The 23477-nt window shown below is 40.7% G+C and overlaps 1 protein-coding gene across 4 annotated transcripts in view; it reads right to left on the reverse strand.

The window, feature by feature from the left end:
- Positions 1-273: 273 nt before the first annotated feature.
- The window catches only part of SGK1 (serum/glucocorticoid regulated kinase 1), a 103337-nt gene continuing 80133 nt past the window's right edge, over positions 274-23477 (reverse strand). Inside the window, exons 1-12 of one of the 4 annotated variants that reach the window (XM_033100593.1) lie at positions 8525-8723; positions 5563-5638; positions 5058-5133; positions 4536-4640; positions 4348-4431; positions 4099-4230; positions 3719-3831; positions 3256-3379; positions 2704-2799; positions 2083-2238; positions 1884-1973; positions 276-1472 (exon numbers count right to left, since the gene is read on the reverse strand). In XM_033100593.1, coding sequence (XP_032956484.1) covers positions 1305-1472; positions 1884-1973; positions 2083-2238; positions 2704-2799; positions 3256-3379; positions 3719-3831; positions 4099-4230; positions 4348-4431; positions 4536-4640; positions 5058-5133; positions 5563-5638; positions 8525-8558 — 1254 coding nt within the window. In that variant the 5' untranslated portion in view covers positions 8559-8723 and the 3' untranslated portion in view covers positions 276-1304. Of the gene's footprint in view, positions 1473-1883; positions 1974-2082; positions 2239-2703; positions 2800-3255; positions 3380-3718; positions 3832-4098; positions 4231-4347; positions 4432-4535; positions 4641-5057; positions 5134-5562; positions 5639-5774; positions 6638-6703; positions 8429-8524; positions 8724-23477 lie in introns of those variants that run through there. The other 3 variants (XM_033100575.1, XM_033100586.1, XM_033100569.1) reach the window with 3 other exon arrangements.

The following is a 23477-nucleotide window of genomic DNA, read 5'->3' on the forward strand; positions in this document are numbered from 1 at the left end:
GGGCAGGCAATAAATATAGGAAACATTACTTCGTGCCTGTCCTTGTGAGACCACTAAATTGAAAAGGATTTGTTTGGATAGATTTATGAATAACTGACATCATAAAATGGAATATAAATAAGTTGCCTTTAAGACCACCCTATACTTCTCTGGAGTCAGAAGCTGCTATTGGAAGCTGGAAATAACAGTCTTTTCCTGGATTTAGATTTTAAACAGACCTTTTATTGCCCCCCTTAACCGAAATATACAAAAGAACACGCATGACACAATTTATGTAAATATTTTTCAAGGTTTTATTGCAAACCAAAATTGGTTTATCACACACAAAAAAAAGTTGTGTGGTGGGGAAGGGTAGCAATTGTACATATTATAACCATGTTAATTACAGTACATTAAAATGGTGGTTTACATTACAAATAAGCCTGTAAGTTTAAATATACTAGTGTTATAACCCAATGTACAGACTTTCTTTATACAATACATACAATTATCAGGAATGCAAAAAAAAAACACACATAAATAATGCCCATTTTACAGGTGACATTTTAAACAATGAAAACATCAGGCTTGACTGACAACTGGGGCATTGGTCCATAAAAACCCTTTCTAAAAATAGAAATATTTGTAGCAGCAATGCTTTCTTTAAGCATCTGGATACAAGTCATTGCAAGACCATTTCAATAAATTTTAGTTATTAACTATATCTTACAAAAAACAGTCTACACATAAATTTATCTTCCAAATATGGAAGAAACAAACAATGTCCCACATTGTAGTGTCCTGCAAGTGTCACATTGATGCTTATAACTAAATCTATCTGTGATCAAGCATACCACACTCATACCACTGTTCGCAGTAAATCCACAAGGAAAAACAAAGAACTGAAACACTGCAATAGGAAAAGCTTTGGAGCTAACACGATCTCATCAGAAAAGGCACATTTCATAAGATTCGTGATCACGGCCCAGACAGACCTTCAGGAGGCGTTCCTTTTTAGAAAAGCAACCTCCGTCTAATCAGACTACTGCATCTGTCTAAGGCGGCACTCTGATGTGCATTTCAGAGATAGCACCACGTTGGAAGGAAGAATAAAAACGAAAACCTCATGAGCTCGTTAAGAAGAGGATGTGCTCTTTGAAAAGCTTCCAGCAAACAGTGTGCAATACGATTGCCAAGAGGTGCAAGCTCCCAGAGGTGTGCAAATTCTCTTTGAAGATGTCCTGTCGGCTGGCAGCTCTGCCAAAAGGCTAACTGAATCATTTAAAAACACACAGAGATTCCTTGGAAACCAACCCTAAGACTGTTCAGAGGAAAGAGTCCACAGGAGGTGCATAGGAAAAGCCTAGGAAGGCCTCGGCAGCTTCCTTGACGCTGGCCGTGAGAAGGATGCTATCCGGAGACCTGCCAATGGAGTTGGGAACTGGCTCTTCAGTAAACTCAGGATCAAAGTGCCTCAGGTCGCTGGGTCCGCTCTACAGCAGGAAGGAAAAATCACACTCGGTCAAGAATTCACACTGTATACAGGGCAAGGAAATCCTCATGTGGGCTTTAAATTCTGGAGCTCAAGTCTTTAGAGCACAATATGGAAACTTCCATAATAATCTTCCATTTCAAGCACAAAACGCAGAGGCCACCCTGAGTTTAAGTGATGAGGATGGTCCATTCTTTATCTTTTGGTATTTTCATTGATAAATGTGCTGAAATATTATGGGAGGTTTGTTGGGACAAAAATTCTACTTTTTTCTAGGTAAAATAATGGTCCATGAACAAAATATCAGCTAATTTGTTCCTTGAGGGCCTTCTTCCTTCCACCACCACCACCAACTCTGACAAAGAAATGCCCTTTGGCCCTCCCTATACTTAGAAGAGAAAAAGACACTCACCACATTTGGGTTAAAAGGGGGAGTAATCTTCTTATTGATAAGATCATCCCAGTTAATCACGGAGAAGAAGACATGATTCTTAATCTCCATCTGTTGAGAAGAAAAACAAGAATAATTTAGACAGGCAGAATGCAAGAAGGGCAATGAGATCCCGTGTACTTCCCGGACAACCCAGGAAAACAGGAAAAAAATGACTCACAAAGTCATCCTTGGCACCCAGCCTCTTTGTCCGGTCCTTCTGCAGGAGGCCCTCCAGGAGGTGTCTGGCAGAATTTGTAATATTTGGCTTCAACTGGAGGGGCTTGTTTAGAATGTTGTCGTACATCTCAGCTGTGTTTCGGCTGTAAAAAGGAGGCTGAAAGAAGAGACAAAATTACTTAGTATTTAATTGGCAGTTTTGTACAGCATATATTACCAAGAGAAAAAGACAAACTGCAATATATTAAGCTGGATTTGAGTCTTTTCCCCTTGATAGGTTTTCTTTGTCCTGGATTTTTAAGTAACTATTTTGCAACTCTTATCGGGGGTAGATGCTAATAAAGCCTCTCACTCACATAGATTAAGTGTGGTCACATTTAGTAAGATGTGAATTTACAAAAGAAAAATCCACTAAGTAAGGGTTTACCCTAAAATACTTATAAAATAAACAATATTCCTCTCGATAGCCTTGCCTAAGCTTACTGATAAAGGGCAAGACACAATAACCAGGTCTGCAATAGGGCCCATCTGCTCAGAAAAGTTTGGATATTAAGAAGATTGCTTTCTACGGAGCATTATCAAACCAGGGGCAATATTTTGTGATTCTCAATGTGCTACTCACCAGGCCATACAGCATCTCATATAAGACGGCCCCCAGGCACCACCAGTCCACGGTCCTGTCATATGGCTGCTTATGAAGCACCTCAGGTGCAAGATACTGAAAGACAGACCAAGAAAACAGAGTTTAGAGTCCATGAAACCGGCCAATACCAAGTCCAGGCATGCACTTCTAAAGGGCTGAGGAGAAACCCTGGGTCTACTTGGAGAATATATTTCTTTAGATTACTTCCTGATAAAGCTGCTGGCCTTGGAGGCTGACTGACCACTTACCTATACTGATAATCAGGAAGCTTCTGGGCACGCAATAGTATCATCCTTAGGGATTTAGAACTCTTTTATGCCATGGATCTTACAAACAACTAGTTTTAATTAAAGCAACATAGGCCTTGGAATAGCTCATGTTGCGTCAAACAGCAAATTTATTTTACTTGCACTAAATTGGACGAAGAAATCTTGCAGAACAGTTGACTCCTTTGGTAGTTAAAAGCATGATTGCACTTATCTCTCCAGGAAGGAGGGGGTAGAGGAGGCACCAAATCAAGAATGCTCTTACCTCTGGTGTGCCACAGAAGGTGGATGTCGTGCCGTTGTGTTCAATGTTCTCCTTGCAGAGCCCAAAGTCAGTAAGGACGATGTGTCCCTGTGAATCCAGCAGAATATTCTCTGGTTTTAAGTCTCTGTAAAAAATGAACAGAAAAATAGTTGCATAAGTTAATTTCACTTCGTAAGACGTCCTCTCTAATAATTGCTGGGGTATGAGAAGCATTTTAAATTCACTGTAGTTGTACAGTGAATACAAAAGGGAGTCCTTGTTCTGCTAACCTATTCTGGATTAGGCACAATCCTAGTTGGCTAGCTCCCTAGTGGCATGGAGACAAGGCAGCTCGCATGTCGGGAGATCTGGTCTTAGGTGACCAACTTATACATAAACAAAGATTATTTTAAGGCCCTGTCAAACGCTAGGACTATGTCTCCTTCCTCCCGAGGGAGGCAGCCTGAAGAACATTTCAGCTCACCTATAGACGATGTTTAGAGAGTGAAGGTAACCCAAGGCACTGGCTATTTCAGCAGCATAGAAACGGGCCCGTGGTTCCAGGAAGCAACGCTCCCTCTGGAGATGATAGAACAACTGCAGGAGACAGAACAAAGTTAATTTGGGTTGCCAAAGCCTGATAACAATGCATTTAATTAGTACTGACTTATATAGCTAAACAGAACAATTGCAGGAAGTGGCCCTAAATAGTCTATTAGCTATTTGAAACCTGGCAGGTTAAAGGAAATGCTAATTCTGGTAACTTTCCCCCCCTAAGTGTCTTTTAAAAACTTTCTTCTCAAACTAAAACCAAGTAGGCAATGCAGACACACCCAAGGTTTGCTCATATTCCCTTCTGCTCACCTCTCCACCGTTAATGTAGTCGAGGACAAAGTACAATTTGTCAGCAGTCTGGAAAGAGAAGTGAAGGCCCACCAGGAAAGGGTGTTTCACATTCTTCAGCAGAACATTCCTTTCTGACATAATATGCTTTTCCTAGGAAAAGGACAATTAAGATTTAGTGGCAAATTTGAATGTGGTACCCAAATCCCAAGGTGAAACTACTGAATGAAAATCTATCTCCAACCTCAACTCATCAAGCACATCTCATACCTCCTTCTTTTTCAGGATGGCTTTCTTCTGTAAAACTTTGACTGCATAAAATGCTTCTTCTGCTTTGTGTCTTGCTAGAAGAACCTGAAATTTCAATTAAAAAAATAAATTTTTGCTATTCACATCCAGGGAGAATGTAAAATGCGTGCATGCACGACTATAAGTGAGGTCTTCAGATTTAAGATTACCTTTCCAAAACTGCCTTTCCCAATCACTTTCAAGAAGTGAAAGTCAGATGGTTTAGCATGAGGATTAGATGATGGGCCAAGGTTGATTTGCTGAGAAGGACTTGGCTGGAAAATAAAATGTTTTCTTTAATATCTTTGTTTCAAAGGAAGACACCAATAATAAAATACAGCCAATGTCAAAGACGTTACATCTGCAAATGACTGAGGCAAGTCATCATACGTCTATAAACACAGTCAAAACTAGTTTTCATGTTAATACATGTTAATATTTCAAATTAGAGTATGAAAACTACACACAGTGTTATTGTAAGCAGATAAAACTTTTATGAAACATACGTTTTAAAATACTCCACTGACTCAGTACTTAAGTGCTTATGTCATGTGTTACGCTCTGAACTAAAGAGGCATTCCTGCCTTGATACTAATTTCTAGAAATGCCAGTTTAATTCATCAATGTAGGAATACTAACTGACTCATTTACAAGATTCCTGCAGAGGTGCACCACAAATAGAGAATACTTACTGGAGGAGAAGGGTTGGCATTCATAAGCTCAGGCTCCTGAGGTTGGGAGATTTTCAAAATGGACTGAACTTCAGGACTGCAAAGAAGAAACGATTTAGAACTTAATTTGCCACCAGGGGGCACATCGACACCAACAGTGAGTTTCTGAATCAACTTTTCCAGAATTTCGTATTTAAACTAAAAACACCCAAATAAATTACCCAGTGAAAGAAAATAATAGCCAAAGACAATAATAAACCCAGCTAAATAGAGATGAGGGATGTTCTTTATGGAGATGGATGAATTAGACAAACATGAAAATTTTATCTTACAGCTCTAGAACACACCAAATCCTCAAATTAATTTTAATGTTTAAAATGTTTTAAATAAATTTTAACATGTAAAAGGATCTCCATCCCCGGGGAAGTCTTCGGCTTCCTGATCAACGCACTGATGAGCCTGTCTTTACCGCTGGTAAACTGAAACTATACTAACTTTTCTTTCCCCAAATACACCCCAAACTTACTGTTTGCATGCATAGGAGTTATTGGCAATCTTCTGAATAAAGTCGTTCAGACCCATCCTCCTCTGCTTCATGAAAGCTGTGAATTAGAGAGGACAAATAAACGTTTAAATGCCTTCATAACATCCAACGCCACACGCACTAATCTGACGCGGGACCTTCAAAAATTTTCCACTTCCCATACCCTAGAAATCCAATCTTCTAAGTACACTCACCGATTAGAATTGCTACCATTCCCCTCATTCTGGAGTAGGTAAGGGTGCCTCTAGCAGCCTCGGTTTTCACTGTCATCGCCTCAGAGAGCACAGAGGAGGCACAGGCGGCAGTTATTGAAAGAGACCCGCTGAGCCAACACTGCTCTAGGGCCGTGCCGCGCGTCTTATAAGCTCTGAGCCGCTGCGGGGGCGGGGCCCGCGCGACAATGAGGACGCCGCGCTGCCAGGCCCCGCCCTCCTCCCTGGCCAGGCCCCACCCCCGGCTGCCGCAGGGCTCCGCAGGCAGCTAAACTACTGGCGGCTGGAGGTTACAGGCCAGCCGGGGGCGGGGGCGCGGGGACCGCCCTGGGGGACCTGGCGCGGGGCGGCAATCTACCTCTCTTGCTCTAGGGCCTGAGAGAGGGGAACCTTAGGCGGAGCGGGTGGGAGGGACGGAGGGACGGAGGGAGGGAGAGCCCGAAGTAATTTTCCACCTTTCTCATTTATTCTGCCCTGCGAGGAAATCAGAGTCGCAGCACCGAGGTGCTTTCCGCCGGGTGCGCGGCGCCCGGGTGGCTTTGTGCCTTCTCTAGTTTCTCAAACCCTGATTTCGGATTCACTCCCGGCCCCGGCGCCTATCCTCTTTCCAAATTCATACGGCAGCCTCCCCTGCCCTCGCCCGGCGGCCGCGCGCCACCAGCAGGGGTTATCTGTCGAGAGCAGAGTGGCCGCGCCGGAGGGGGCCGGGGGACCGCCCCGCGCGCCCTCATCTGCGGGGTCAGCGTGGGGCCAAGGCGCCCGGCCAGTCGCCCCGCTCCCGCCGTCCCCTCCCCGCTACCCAGACCTCATCCGTCCACTCTCAGAACGATCACAAACACCCAGTCCCTCTCGCCGGAGCCGAGCAACTAGTGGGGGAGTGACACAAATACCCGCGTGCCGGTGGCGCTTACCCAGTCCGGTTAGCAGGAAGGACTCGCTCCTTTTCTGCGCCTCGGCCCTCTTTTTGTGGCGGGGCCGGAGCAGGGACTCAAGCCGGGCCCTGGCTAGCGCGCCCTGCATCTCCCCCATGGAAAGCGACGGCGGGGCTCGCAGCCGGCGAGGGCGACAAGAGAACACTGACGTTTCCTTGAAGGAGCCGCCGTGACTCAGGCCGGGCAAGATTTCCTGCCCCGAGTCCCAAAACAAACAAATGGCCCTTGTGCAGTGCCGAGCCGCTTCCGAAAACGCCTTTTTTGTGCTTTTGGCCAAAGCCAAGCAAGGCTGAAAAATCCCAGAACTTGGAAGAGGAGGAAGGAAAGAAAAAGACAAGGGGGAGGGAGAGGTCAGGAATGTGTAGGGGAGGGGGCGGAAATAAAATTCGTCTCTGCACTAAAGGGGGAAAAAGTATAATCTGCATCGCACTTTTTCCCCCCCTAATCTCTGAGAACATTCTGTCCTTTCCGCATGTAGTTTTTTTCCTTGCATTTTTAATCCCCGCCATACAAGAACACGTGAGGAAGTGGCAAATTAGGGGAGCAGTGGCTCCGCGCAAGAGGCCGACCTGGCGTGACCCCACGGCGGTGAGGGCGGCGCGCGATCCGCGTCTTGCGGCATCGTCCACTCGGCCGATTCTTTCTCCCGCTATCCCACCAGAAAACTCTCCCGCTATCCGCAAGGTCACATTACATTGTCTTAAAATGCCCTTAGTTTGTCCTCTTCTTCCCTACTTCTCCCTCGGTTTATTTCAAGGACTGTCCGTGTCTTCTTACAGTTTTACCACCTGGCTCTTTCTCTCAAGTCCCAGATCAACTGTGACTCTTTAGCTCCTGAAAGATTAGCAAGGAGCCTCGGCTCCAGAAAGCAGAGTAAAGAAGGGAGTTCAGCAGAGTAGCGGCTCGGTGCCTTCCCGTAACCCCGTAGCTGTGACATGCCTGGAAACTGCAATCTGACCGCCGGCGCGAGAAGTCGCGCCAGAGCTGGCGGGGGAAGCTGCAAGCAGCGCCACTGGGCAAGGAGCTAGCAGATGGCTGAAAGTTACTAAGATTTGCAGGGCCCGGTACCTGGCACTCCCTGGTGCTGTCGGCAGTGGTGCCCCGCCGTGACCCCTTACTGCTAAGAGCCCTACCGTTTCAGAGTTGCCTACTGACTCCGAAATACCAGCCGTCAAACCAAGAATAGCATTGAAGCGGTTTTCTTTGGTCCTGGACAGGGATTTGTTTTGCAGGAACAACCACCTCACTTGCCCTAATATGATTTGTGGCCTCAATTTTTCTTGGTTTGCTCAGTTACCACAGCCCCACAATGGGAGAAGAGGGCATGCATCATTTCTCCTGGAGATGGGCTGAGAAATTTGGCTCAGTATCCACTCGTAAAAAAAGCGCTTACTTTTGCCTGAAATTGATGCTCCAACCTAAAGCAAGGTTTAGGAAACTCCAAATCATAGTCACTGACCCACTTCTGCTTCCTCTTGCGTGGATTCTTCATATAATGATTTGTTATTGCCAGTGCCCCCGCGTACCATTTCAACTAGCCTAGCCAGCCCAGTCATGCTCCCACACCATTCCTTCCCCTTTTGAGAGAGCAAATTTTGCAAAGACTGCCCCCCAGAAACACCAACTTGCACGAAGATTTCTGCTTGTTTGCTTTTAAAGCGTTAAATTCAGAAATCTTCCATCAGAGACACTTAACCCCCCTATATCCTGTGTCTTCCCCATGCCAAGTAACCCCCAATCCTCTGAATCATCTTTGTTTTATTCATTTCATCCAAATTATAGTAGTAAAAGCAGACAAACCTTTCAAAGGGGATTTTATAGCCTCCTCTTTCATTCTTCAGGTTGCCTAGGATATGAAGGTTGGAGATTACTTCCTGGAGGCTGGAGGTAGTAGGTACAGCTCAGTTAGGGCTGGAGTAGCCTCCTGGTCTGTGCCTGATAAGGCTGGAGGCTGAGATGACATGGGAGCACGAGTCAGAGGCGGCTGTCCCTGCTCTGTTATCAACCCCACTTTATATAAAGGCAATTTACATACAGGAAGGGAGCAAGCTGCAAAGTTCAACCCTGGACCATTTATTCCCTCCATTGCAACATCACCCAGAAAATTATAGTCATCAGCATCCTGGGTTTATTATACCCCCAGCAAGCCACACAAAAAATGTAAGTTGACTGATTATCATCACAAATCAGTCCAGAAAATCAAACACATGCATCGAGTTCATTTTCTCAAAGAAGCTCTGCCGCTCCAGCATGCATTCCAGGAAGAACTTGGAATTTAAGTTACAGAGCTCTAGGTGGAATAGAGAAGAGGCACAACCGTATGATTTGTGGTTGGAACAGAAAAGGACTGTCTGATGTGTTTCCTCCTCCCCCTGCCCTAACGTTCAGCAGTTGGAGACGAATGGTCTGCAAAACTTATCATTTAATGGAGAGAATCAAGTTGTTGAGACTGGCTTTTCTTCCAACCGGATACCTGATGGGTGGAGCAGGCGCCCCCTGTTCTGTCCCAGCAACCTACTAAGACTTCCGAACAGGAAGGTGACACACGGCGGCGGCGGGTGTATGGGGTAGTGGGGAGGTAGGCTGGGGAACTGCGTGTGACGCGAGCCTGTTAACCGCACAGGCTTTAGGTTGCCCTGTGGCCACTATTCAAACGCTTGATCCATTTCTTCCTTCCCGTCGCCAGCCTCTTTCTTTGGTCCAGATTGTCCACCTATGAGGAGGAATCCGTCCCCTTCTCTCTTACTTCCTGGAGGCGAAGCGGCCAGAGTTGCATCACAAAACTCTGCTTGTAAATGCAGCCTAGAGGGCGATCGCGTTCTCTGGGAGAACCACCCCGGAATGCGTGATTATCCCCCTTCTCTCCTGAGGTTTAGTCAGTTCCAGATAATTTCTCTACAACACCTTGTGCAGCCATAGAAAATACAGACGGCTTGACATGAGATAGGTTAATTGCCCCTTCACTCCGCCAAGCCAGTCCTCTCACATTAAGACCTCATACTGGGCAAACTGCAATCAAAACTCTCATATGGAAATGATTCATCAACATGGAAAGTTTGCACTGAAACAAAACATTTTCTAGTGCATGTGTATTTTAATACTTCAGAAAGTCATTTTAGCTCTTCTACTTTATATTTCCTTAATGATGGACTATAAAAACTAAACCCTGAAACTTTTACTAAGATATGACCCTTTTCATTTAATTTAAAGGTTCAGAAAGCAAATAACTGGTATTTCTCAACATATTAGAGGAAATATTTTGAAAAATATTTTTATAAGGACTTAACTATATCCCCACTTGGACTATTCCTTAGCTGTGTTAGTCTCCCTTCCCTAGACACAATACCAGATTGGTAACAGGGCAATACCGCATTTCCCGGAAAATAAGACCTAGCCGGACCATCATCTCTAATGCGTCTTTTGGAGCAAAAATTAATATAAGACCTGGTATTATATTATATTATAGTATATTATAGTATATTATAGTATATTATAGTATATTATAGTATATTTTATGTTATATTATATAAGACCCAGTCTTATATTATATTAAAATAAGACTGGGTCTTATATTAATTTTTGCTCCAAAAGACGCATTAGAGCTGATGGTCTGGCTAGGTCTTATTTTCGGGGAAACACGGTATAATTGTTTTGTATAGCTCAAAGTGTTACACATTCTAGAACAATCCTGTGGAGTTCAGTTTCCCACACTTATTGATTCATTAGTTGATGCTTATAGAATTCTTTCCCTGGCACATCACCAAAAAAGTACACAGAAATGACAGAAAATGTAATTATTACTCTAGAGAGCAACTAAATGGATGTTTTTGTTTGTTTTGTTTTTAATTTTTATTGGGGAATATTGGGGAGCCGTGTGTTTTTCCAGGACCCATTAGCTCCATGTCAAGTCATTCATTGTTTTCACTCTAGTTGTGGAGGGCTCAGTTCACTGGCCCACATGGGAATCGAACCGGTGACCTTGGTGTTAAGAGAACTACACTCTACCCACTGAGACTAAATGGATCTGTTTTTACCGAAGGTTGTCACCAAGTGCATGTTTTTTACAGTATTCATCAAACAGGAAATGATGACAGATGAGTTTATTCAGGATAGCTATTATAGAAAAGTAACTAGCAATGGCAATTAAATAAATAGCTCCTTATAAAACACAGGTTCTTTGGTGATTATTACCTTCCGTATTCATAATTGTTAAAGTTGACATGCATAATAGAGATAAGAATGTGATACAGTAGGCAACTAAGAGAAGAACATGTTATCTAGAATAATAGTGTTAAGAGTTATTTAAACCCACAAAACTATATCCTTTCTATACATTGGGCTTATTTATATTTTCTAAGACAGTAGTTTTGAAAAAACAAGACTATACACATAAGAATTTTGGAATAGGGTTTTGTTAGATAATGTACGAGCACATGTAGCTAGTAAGGCCTCTAGTATGGAGGCCTTATGTTGTTTTCCCTAACTGCATTTTTTAACTATTTTAAGAAATTATTATTTTTTTCTGAGTTGGGCAGATGATAGGTAAAATTGTGATGTAACAAAACTTGCTTTTAGGACCAAATTTATCTTTTTATACCCCTTTTTTGTCACTTTAGTTGACTCCTGTGCCTCTCCCACCTCCCACCCAGAGCCCTGGTACACTGTGCGGTCCCCCACTCTTAACTGTTGCCTCCCACCATACTTCCCACTAATGCCAACCACCTCAAAGCCACACACTCAGCTAATCACTACTGTAGACCTTGACCAGATCTATCCTTCCTCCTTTCCTTCTTTCTTTCCTTCCTTTTTTGCCCTCTTCCTTTCCTTCCTTCCTTCCTTCTTTCCTTCTTCTCTCCCTCTCTTCCTCCTTCCCTCCCTCCCTCCCTCCTTCCCTCCCTCCTTTCCTTCCTTTTTTCCTTCCTTCCTTCCTTTTTTTTCCTTCCTTCTTTTCTTCTTTTCTCCCTCTCACCCTCTTTCCCTCCCTCCTTCTCTTCCTTCCTCCTTCCATTCATTCATGCAAGCATTTAATAAGCACTTTTTAAGTACAAATATTAGGATCAAGGTACATAAATATGAGTAATCCAGTTATCTCACTTCACAGAAGCTCTCATTTTAAGTGGGGATACATACACGTAAATTATGTACATATCCACAACAAGTGTTAAAACAGAAGTTCAGCCAGAGTAGAACAGAGACATTTCTACTGGGGAGAGGCAGCAGGCATGGAATTGTTGAGGAAAGTCTCCACAAAGAAATTACATTTGGGCTGATCTTGGAAAGACCAGCTTGGTACAAAAGAGGAAGGTTTTAAGCAGAGCAGTAACATGAGTACCAAACTCTAAGGTGCTGTACGGCACCTGTGGAATAATTTGGAAATATGTTCCTTACTCAGACCTTACACACAAGCAAAATGTATATGGCCATGTTGCCACTATTGTTGAAGTAAGAAAACAGCACTTTCAAGTGAAATTAAAAATATTTTAGCTGGCACAAATTTGCCTCTCTCTCTCACTGCCCCCCCCCCCAATAAATGTGGAATTCATAATGTCTTAAATATATATCCAGGGGCGGCTGGGTGGCTCAGTTGGTTAGAGCACGAGCTCTGAATGACAGGGTTGCCGGTTTGATTCCCACATGGGCCAGTGAGCTGTGCCCTCCACAACTAGACTCAAGGACAATGACTTGGAGCTGATGGGCCCTGAAGAAACACACTGTTCCCCAATATTCCCCAATAAAATGTACACACACACACACACACACACACACACACACACACACGAAAGAAACAATCGCTTAACAAAAAAAAGATACAGAGATTTCGAAAAGACATTTAAAAAAATATATATCCATCTCAAGGACTGACCATTATTAGCCAGCATGGGCACCTCTGTGTCTGGTACAGCTCTAGTCATGGTTGGAGTTCATTCATCCATTCATCAACAGATTCTTCTAGAACTATGCATCAGACATTGTGCTAGATGCAGGCGATACAGTAATAAACATGAGTTCACAGGATGAGGGGTAGTTGGGGAATAGCCTGTAAAGGTAGATTGAGCCCGAGCATCAAGAGATCTAAAAGCCACCCGAGGAAAATCCCTCCACCAAGGCTGTTAAAGTGATACATTCCAATGTGTTTTGGGGAGTTAATGCAACCCAAAATGTGGTAGATAACTATTAATCTTTCTATTAAGGGTATTTGCTTTTTTTTTAACTACCCCTATCTCATTAAAAATGAACAAATTTACATACACAAACACATAAGGGAGTGTTGGGAGTTGGAATGCGGGAATTTATGTAGTTGGGAAGATGGATGCAAGTTTAGACAAGCACAGGGATTAGCAACTTTTCTGGGGGGATAACTCCAATGTTCTATACCCATCCTTTCTGGAGAATGAGGCCACAGGAAAGTGGGCAGGGTGAGTGAAGACATGGTTTTGTAGTAAATCTTTTATTTCAATCAGGGGATAAATGAAAGAAGGAAGGCCAATGATGTCTCTTGATGTGGGTGGAATGGAAATCTAGCTAGTAACAAACCAATAGGTCTGTGACGGGCTGAAAACTCACCTTATCCTCATCTTTGGAATGTTGTCAATGTCTGATGTAGCATAATCAAATGAACAATAAATACAAATATAACTGACAACTAGAATACAACATGAAGGGTAAGGAATAGCACATATCTGACAGCTTTCTGTTTGGCTCTCAGGATTGACCTGGAAAATGACATCCAGGGAACCTTCTTCATGATTATGAAAAATAATACACAAGCAAAAATTTTTGGAAAAAAATTAAAGGTCAAAATTCAGTATTATTGGTGACTGTCTAAACACAAGAGGACTATGACCTTACTGAAAGTTTTATATATTATTGACATAGATTTAGTGTTCAGCATTTATTGCTAGGCACTTATTTATTATTAGGCATTTGCATTTTAAAAGACCTTTCAGTTCAATTCCAAACAATCACTTTGTAATGACAAAACATCTGGTATTGTAGGAAAGCCAGAGAGCTTTGGAACCAAGGATCCTCTCCCTTCACTCTGTCCAGGGCAAACCCACATGCCCACCTACTTCTTTCCCCTACTAGTCCTGTGGCCCACCATTCAGGCAGCGCAGGGCTTGGAATTTCTTCACAGGCTGAATCCCGGGGACACACATGTTAAAGATGTGACCTACACAAAGACAGTATAAAGAGCTCTTTCACCCTCACTTTATTTACAAAGTGCCAATAGTAAATAAGGAACCTGGATTTCTGGCAGACATCTGTGCCAAACTAAAGTGAAACCTGAAAGATTTAATTGGTTCATTATAAATCTTGCCCCAAATCGCTCCTATTTCTGACCCTATCATCAATCTAGTAAGAAGCAACAGAAGCTCAGGCCACCCCTACGGACTGTTTCCTGTAAACACTGCCTACAAATTGCAGCAACAAAATAAGGGATAGTTGGGGAACCAGTAGTATATTAACCAGTAGTGGGAAAACAGACAGGCAAAAGGTTGATTGGGATCATTTTAATGTAAAGCAACTTAGGGAGTTTCCTTTTGGTTTCAACTCTGAAGATAAGCTACATAAATGTTTATGTCACCCCCCCCCCCAAGCAAGCTCAGGAGTGTCAGTAACAGGCGAAGGTATACTTTAGTCGGATACAGCTGAGGCTCAGTTACCTGAGACATAGACTAGGTATTCTCTAAACCTTAATCTATTCATCTGTATGATGGAGATACTACTACTTAATATAAATTGTGAAAAATAGTTGAAATAAAGAATTTACTAAGGACCACGCTCAAGTTAGAATCTCACGTAGAAAATAAATCTATGTTCGTTAACCCACTGTACACATAGTACCACTACAAGCAGAACGAATCATACAACACAAAGGCTCCAACAAGTCAAAATGGTAATGGTATGTGCTGTGTTTAAAGTGCATCAACACTATAGGCCACTTACTTTGCTGAGCAGGGGATGGACCAAGCAAGGATAAACCTGTGTTCTTCAAACTTCCTTCCTCTCCCTTGGTCTCCCTACAGACAGTGCTCCAGAATGGACTGTATCAAAGAACTAAATGCCATGATAACAGAATAAAGACTTGTTTACCATGTGTTTGAAGTAAAGGCTTAAGTTTGGGGTAAAAAAGGAGAAAGGAAGCCAAAAGCTAACCCAAAGGAATTTGCAATTGCTCATGGTGGATGGGAAACAATGGAATGTAAATGTGGGCCTATTGAAAGGTCAGACTCATTGAAAGAGGGTCAGAGAAGGCCAGCTAGCACAGGAGATGCCTTTTCTAGGTCATTTAGCTTATCTTTCAGTTAGGGAAAGAGGAGCAAGCTCCAAAATAATCTTGGCCTGTTACTTGTAATCATGTAGACCAATATAGAGCTCCTCTTTTGTGCCAGGCACTGCGCTACACCTTGGATGCAACATGGGTAGCTGCGATAGGCTGCAGTCAGGGAGGGCGGGGTCTGTGCTTATTTTGTGACATTGAACAGAACTTTCCCCAAAGGAAAGGGAAGCTTACAGATAGTTACTTTTCCTAAGACCCAGTTATGCCTCAATACCGTTAAAGCACAGCCTTGGGTGTGTTTAACCATTAAGAATATTCACTTTTTCAAATGAGGAATGAGCTGAAGCTGAGTCCACCTACAGCTCTAATATTGTACAGTTCTGTGATATATGGGAAAAGAAATCTAAAAGGAACTTCAGAAAGCCCGGAACCACTTCACGTGGCTTCCTGTAATAATGCCCCACACCCAGATAATCCTTCGGATCCCACCCTGCCTCTCCGCATTGTAACCTTTAGTCAGGGATTTTGTGCTCTCAGTTATTTAAATCTCAGGGGCCTCTCTGAATCTCTAGTTCCTTGAACACCGGACAGCACATTTCATGTTTCTCACTTACCCAACATTCTCCAACTACATCCCTGTACAACTCCCTCTCTTTCCACTCGCCCCTTTGTCCCCCATGCTGGCACCATCTTGGCTCTCTGTTGCATTAGCAGATGAAGCCTGTGTCTCTGCCTTGGGGACTTTGTCGGTGTCGTGCCCTCTACCTGAAAAGCTTTCCTTCTGACACTCATCCGGCTGGATCCTTCCTGACATTCAGATCTCAGAGTAAACATCACTTGCATAGTGGACCTAAAATAATCAGCTGACCATCCTTTGTCACGCACCCTACCTCAATTATCTGCAGATTAGTTTTATTATCTGACATGCTTCTTGGGTTTATTTTTTGGCTCCCAAACTAGAAAGTAGCCTCTGTGAGACAGAGATAAGATCTGTCGTATTCTCCGTAGAATCCCTGGTACCCAGAAGAGTGCCTGGCCCATAGGAAGTGCTTAACAAATGAAAAAGTTTAATATCTCCCCTATATATGTCCAGGCACATAATTGCATCTCAACCAAATGTAGAATGTTCCCCTTCACCTAATTAATAATCAAGGGTACATTTCCTAGCAGTCACTTTACAACTGACTATAAAAAGCAAAACAAGATCAAAGCAAACAAAAACCCCTTGAATTTAGTGATTTTATTTTATGTTACATATTATGCTACTCAATTGCTTCGGAAAACTGAGGGAGTAGATTTTATGAATGATGTATAATGAAAAAAATTGAAATTAAGACTGTTATTTTGGTCCAAAAGGGATTATTAAACAATCATATTGAATGACCATTTTTCAAGAAAACTAATGCTTTTTTCTTTTTTTTCTTTTCTTTCTTTTTTTTTTTTTTTTTACAGACAATGTTTAATGGATAGTTTGCAAGTTCAGCCTTTGTCAAGGCTTTCATTTGCTTGGTTAAAATGCCAAGTTTGCCTCTTGTTTCAAGGACCACAGATAATCTTCTAAAGAGTCAGAAAAAAATGCATCCTTTTTTTCTCTCCTTTTAACATTGCCCCCCAAATTCTCTTTTGCCTCAAATTCCTTGCTGTCTATAAAGCTAGGATTTAAAAATGAGAAGCCCATTAGGTCCCATGATCTTTTACCTCCGTTTTCAGCTGAAGGCCCTCTGACTTGTTCTGTTTATGAACCTCCTCAGTTTTGCAGGTATAGAATGACCCTGCACACAAGGCACTGAGGAGAATTGCCTTTTCTTTAAAGAAAGTGACAGCAAGCTACCTTTCCAGGAGTGTTAGAGTACAGGGAGGCAGCCTTGATGCTTTCAATGTCTCTTCCCAGCATTCTAGGATTGCCTGGCATAGTCTGTAAAAGTATCTGAAGGTAATGTCAGCAAAATGTCACACAGGATTTGCAGACACATAGGAATAAAGGGAGGGAAAACCCTCTTCATTAATGATACCATCTGAGTTTGGTTGGTAGAAAAGAATGCTGCCATAACCTGATTAACTTCTGTCATATACCAACTTTGCCCATGCGCGTCAGAACCTGTCGTCCAGCCTGAAGACACAGGGGATAACATGGCCACTTCACAGAGTATTTTCTTTCTGTCTTGCAATCATAGAGTTCTTCCATAACTTTCATACTGTCAGAAATCCTGAATAAACGTTTAATACAAAACACCTCTACTTTATTTTCTTTTAAAATGTCCTTCTCTATACAATGGTAAGACTTGATAAAAAGAACTCCTATCGTGCAGTGCCTAATGTGTAGTTTAAAGCCATAGCAGAATGACCATTTTGTTGTCAGAAGTGGCAAGAGCCACAGCACATGTGTAGGTGCTGCAAATGCTTACTACCAAGTTGGTGGATAATTGCATTTTTATATCTGTGATTATATATGCATGTGCATGTATTAGTCAGGGTTCTCCAGAGAAACAAAACCAATACTGTGTGTGTGTGTGTGTGTGTGTGTGTGTGTGTGTGTGCGAGCACACGCGCGCAGAGAGAGAGACAGAGAGACAGAAACAGAGAGATATTGTAAGGAATTTGTTCATACAATTATGGAGGCTGTCAAGTCCAAAGTCTGCAGGGTGGGCCTGGAGACGGGACACCCAAGGAAGAACCAATGTTGCAGTTCAAGTCCAAAGGCTATCTGTAGGCAGAATACCTTCTTGCCCACAGTAGATCAGTTTTTGTTCTATTAAGGCCTTCAACTGATTGGATGAGGCCCTTCACATTATGGGGAGCAATCTGCTTTACCCAAAATTCACAAATTTAAATGTTAATCTCATACGAAAAACACCCTCACATAAACATCCAGAATCTCTGGGCACTTTGGCCCAGCCAAATTGATACATAAAATTAATTATCACAAGTCCACCCCTTGTCAACTTGGCACCCATCTGCATCTTCTTATACTTAAGCTTCATATAAAGACAACAACACGCTCATACTTCCAACTAACATGATACAACTTCCACCTTACATGATACAACTGAAAACCTACTAACCCTTTTGCCAGAAGAGGATACAAAATCCTTTTGGGATGTTTACTTTTCTTGATATCCTGTAATTTAAGTACTATGATGTAAAGTTCATAAATCTCAAATATCTTTTATGTTACATGACAAGTGGGTAAAAGAGGAAAGAAAACAAAAATATTTACTTCATTCATACACACAAATGTTCAGTAAATATTGGATGTAGTTGATGAATAGTTCTCTCTGCTGGGCTCACAATAATTTTTTTTTACTTTATTTCTCAGCTTTAAAACCCTCAGATGAACATTAAAAGCCTTGGCCCTTGGCTTGTGACACATTTCAGTGGGAGATGTTTATTCTAGACTAGTTAATAGGAATAAATTAATTTTTGTTTTTATGATTATATCCTGAATTGGAACTTCTCTGATTAGCTGTCATAGCCTAATTTTCTAAGAGCATGTGGTCATACCATCAGACACATATGACAGTATTATTTGCTTTTGAGTTGTGATTATAGAATCCTTTTAACAAATAAGATTAGTTAATGAAAAGAACAGTTTGGTGGTTGGGCTAAGAGTTTCAGATATATCAACAACAACTTCTGTTATTTGTTAGTGTGTGTGATAACACCAACCTTGTTTCATCATCACCATTTCACATAAGATATAAATGAAATCTAAAAGAATGCAAATAAGCTTTTGTATAAGACCACAAGAAAATTAAAGAGAGGAAATTAAACAGATGTGAACGAAAGATAGGGGTCATGCCTCACTTTCTAAACTAAATAAATATGGTCACTTTAAAGAAGTTACTACAATGATGTTCATAAAAGTTTATGTTTAAAATTGAAAGGAGACTAACTATCCTTAGTATCTACAATGATTCTATTTCACAATTCATAAAATGTTGCTTAAAAATCTAAAGCCTTAGATCACAAATCATAAATCATCAGGATAGTCCTATTTGAAATTCATTCTTCAAATCATGTTGTTTATATACATTTTTATATACCAATATAAATCCAGTTTGGCAAGTTCTGTTTAATAAGCCTTGAATTTACCTTTTAAAAGCAAAATAATTTTCTTTTTCTCTTTACCACATTGTAAATACTGTACTTTTATGTCCACAAGCTGTTCTTGTAAGCATCACTATGGTCCACTGCCTTCTGCCGTTTCTTTTTATAATGAGAACAAATAACCAAAGGGCAGAAATAAGTCCAACAAACATAGTTTCCATCTAAGCCCCATTTGCCACTCTCCTCTTCCTCCTTCTTCCTATTTTTTCACAGTTCCCAGTTACCATTTTCTTTTCTTAGGATTTTTTCATTTTCTTTAGGATTATTCGTTTTTGTAAGGATGACAGGAACCTCGTAAGACTTCCCAGGACTGCTATTCCTTTTCCATATTCCTTTTCTTAAAACAGTTACAGAAAATTAGAATTAATATTACACACATTATATTATGTGCATATATACATTATATGTAATATGCATTACATATTACATATTATTAAAATATCAATATTGAAAAAACATTAGAAAGCACATTTACATAAAAATTGTCAAAGAGGAACGAATACACTAGACATAATTAGATTACTTCCAAGAATAATAGTAAAAGTGTCTAACACAGGTAGCCTTGTTAGAACATGCTACTTCTGGATCTAACATCTTATGTACCGCATATGAGACAATTATTTTTCCTTATAGAGCCATCCTTTTGATTTTCAGATGGCTTTCTGACAATTTGCTTCACAAAGAGACTGGGTGAAGGCGTGTGGCTGGATCATTGTAGACTCATTGCCATTTCTAAAAATAATTCAACAGCTCACCTCAGACAGTCCATAGACCGTGCACTAAATGCCCTTTTCTCTTTGTTTTAAAGTTTGAAGCTATTGTATATACATGAAAGTTTTTTTTGGGGGGGAGGGTGGTTTTGAACAGCACTGCCAGCCTTCCTTCATGTTTTTCATAAAATTGTGAACAGATTCTATTAGTGTTAAAAGAACTTTAGGAACTATGAACCTCCTTACAATATTCCTGATGACCATTTATTGAGTTCTTTCTTTAATTTTTCACTAAAATCACCTCTACTTCCAAGGTTATCTCTAGCATTTCCAATTAGCATCAGTTGGTGAAGTTCTTCCTGAGACCGTATTCAAATATCCTCATGAAGGTTTTTAAGGAATAGCATTTCTGCACATTCCAAAGCCAGGCACAGTGGTGATGCTGAGAACACACTGATCAGCAAAGGAGCTGTTTCTCTCTGTAACAGCCACAGTTCAGTGCATCTATCATAATAGCTAACATCTGAATAAGTGGCAGACACTATGCACTAGTGCTTTTTATGCAATAATTTTTCTTCAGATTTTGAAAATGATGTTTATATGTGACCAAATAAAATACTTCTGTTATTAAGGGCAAAAAATCTAAAATTTCTTTTTTCACATTTAAATTTTTCATTTAATCTTCATAATGACCTTATTAAAAACTGTTACTATCTCCTTACATATTCTTAAGATCTGAGGCTTAAAAAGGTAAACAGTTGTGTGAGACAACATAGTTAGTAATGGCAAAACCAGAATGTAAATCTAGGTTTTTCCCACATCAAAACCTCTGCTTTTCACCAGTAAAACAATTTGCCTCTCCATCTGTTCCAAATGACAGTCCTTCACATATCTGTAGGCAGCAATCTTTATTTTAACTTAAATTTACACTATTTTATTCATGTCTATTTGTGTTTTTCCAGTTTATCTCCCTGAGTTTTCAATGGCAAAAACTTGTCTCTTCCATAGAACACTGAGCAAAAAGGGACACAATATATCTCACACCTATAAAACAAACCCTTCATTTGCCTCAATGTCCTCCTTTTCCCACCTCCCTCTGCCTAATGGCAAGACCACACCTCAATTTGAATCTCATCCTTTACTTACTGCTTGTTCTTTCCCTAAACAATTGTGTCCACATTCAAGCTACTTTCATTGCAAAGCTTTACTCTTAGCTTTTTGAAACTGTAGAAAGAGAACTGGAGGAGTTTCCAGGAAATCTGACTTCATTTCTGTGGATTAGCTTTTGTAACTCATTATGTGTCTTTGGGCAAAGCACTTAACACTTTCGAGTATCCTGAGGGTTAACAACCATTTTGTTAATCTAAAACCCGCAGGGCATTTTGAAAAGATCAGATAAGACGAGATATGGGAGAATAATTTGAGAACTCACGTGTGTTATGTAATTAAATACCTATAAGAACAGTGCAGCTGAACTATTAATATAAAATTGTCCTCTAAAAGCTAAAATTTTAATCAGGGGGAAGAGCTAATTGCTGCATATTTCTGAAGAGGGAGGGTCCGGATTCCCAGAGCTACACTTCTGGTAGCAGTCTGTACCAAAGGCTTCAGCTCACCCTGAGATAATTTTATTTTTTTTTCTAAATCCTTTTAATTTTCTTTTTACAGTCAATGTACACCTTCATAGAAAAAGCGAGTTTCAGAATAAGAATCTTAGAGTTGATTTACTTCAAGGAACTCTTATTTTACAAATGGGTTTGCTGGGGGTTCCCTGCCCTATATTTGAATTCTGTTCTGTCTCTGAGTCTCCCAGGTTTGCTAGGACCTCCATCTCCCTATGCTCCTCCTACCCTCATTCATCCCACCCCTCCATTTCTAATTCCTCACTTTCTATCCTGCCCCTGCCTCTCTCGGTGTGACATTTCATTCTTGGGATAGCATTTTTATTATTAATCATTGGCTTATTCTACCTATTATGTAGTTTACAATTTTAAACTTGTAAAATAATTTTTTTTCCAGAGTTTGAAAATTATGTTTATATGTGACCAGATAAAATACTTCTGTTATTAAGGGCAAAAATCCACAACTATTTTTTTCATTTACTTTTCCTATGATAGACATATAACCTCCTGAAATATTGTCTTATGTATTATGCATCATGTATTATGGGCAAAAAGAAAGCTGTCAAAGGCTGAATATTTCAGCACCTTTAAAATAATAAAAGTGCATTCTGACATTAGCTGCAACTAAAAGCCACTGCGTTTAAAAAAAATCTGCTGTCCTATTAGTCTGAGGTAAACTAATAAAATGACAAAAGATTTATTAAAATACGAGAAAAATAACTTTTTAAAAATTACGAGGTTGTGTTTAATCTATTTTCCTTGTATTTTTTATTTTAAGTGAGAAATTTTCCTTTTACCATTTTAACCATAATAAAATGTCCTTTAATACTCTGGAAATCAAAGATCTTAGACATGAAATGAATGATTTGGATAAAATGGGTAGAAGGAAATACTCTGAAAATATTTTAAAAGAACCCCAGGGAATCAGAAAAATCAGGCATTGTGAAACACTGTTAGTTTAGCCTTGAGTAAAACAGCAGAAATAACAAGTAATTTTGGTCATAACATAGAGAAAGAGAAATTTTTGAGTTCAACAAAGGCAGAAACAGATTTTGCTCCAACTCTAAAGCTGAACTCTGAATTTACACGATCTGAGGGAAATAGAGGGGGCTTCTCTGCGCTGAGCTAAACTGAGTCTGTAGTCACACATTCACACACTTGGGAGCCAGACAATCAGGATTGGATTTGACAAACTCTGCTGTCAAACACACTTAAATGCTACATGAGCATGACTCAGATTCTTTAAACAGAGGAGTTTTGAAATGACATTTTGCTACTCACTGAAATAAATACCTATCCATGAATTTGGAAACCTCTGAAGCATTGTAATGGTTAAAGCCATGTAAAACTTTATGATCTTTGTTTAAGAAGGCGATATTTTATCTATATGACTAGGCAATTTCTTAAGTTCTCTCTAGCTTGAGGATATTATGTCCAGTCATATGTCTATTTTCCAGGAAGCTTATCAGTCTTGTGTCTGGAGACTGAGACAACAGAAGACAGAGAATGCTGAGCTTCATGGTTCAGAGAGAAAAAAAACAACAAGCTATAGATCTGGTAAAGTATGAAATAATCACAGTATAAAATAAAATGTGTTATTCTTTCAACCTGTAGTTTGTAAACCTATTATAAGGCAGAAGGATCTGTTCAGGCTTGTATAAATGATATAATTCTTTCTCCAGGTAAAAAGAACTAACAAAAACTGACCACTAACTATACGCCAGATATAGTTCTAAGCACCTTTACCAGTATTATCTCCTTTAATCCTCACAAACCTCTATGACCTATTATACATATTCCATTTTTGCAGGTGAGAGAGATGGAAGCACAGAAGGGTGAAATCATTTATCCAAAGTGACACAGGTAATAAGCATTGAAGCTTGTGGCAAAATCAGGCATCCTTGACTCAAGAGTTCACAGCACTAACCACAACAGATGGTAAACTGTTGAGCACTTCCTGCTGCTCCATCGAGGACTCACTGGGAAGCATGGCCAAATGGAAGGCTGGTCAGCTGTGAGGTGAGTCCACGTTA

The sequence above is a fragment of the Rhinolophus ferrumequinum genome, chromosome 3 (assembly GCF_004115265.2).
Source record: "Rhinolophus ferrumequinum isolate MPI-CBG mRhiFer1 chromosome 3, mRhiFer1_v1.p, whole genome shotgun sequence".
In the NCBI taxonomy this organism is placed as follows: domain Eukaryota; kingdom Metazoa; phylum Chordata; class Mammalia; order Chiroptera; family Rhinolophidae; genus Rhinolophus; species Rhinolophus ferrumequinum.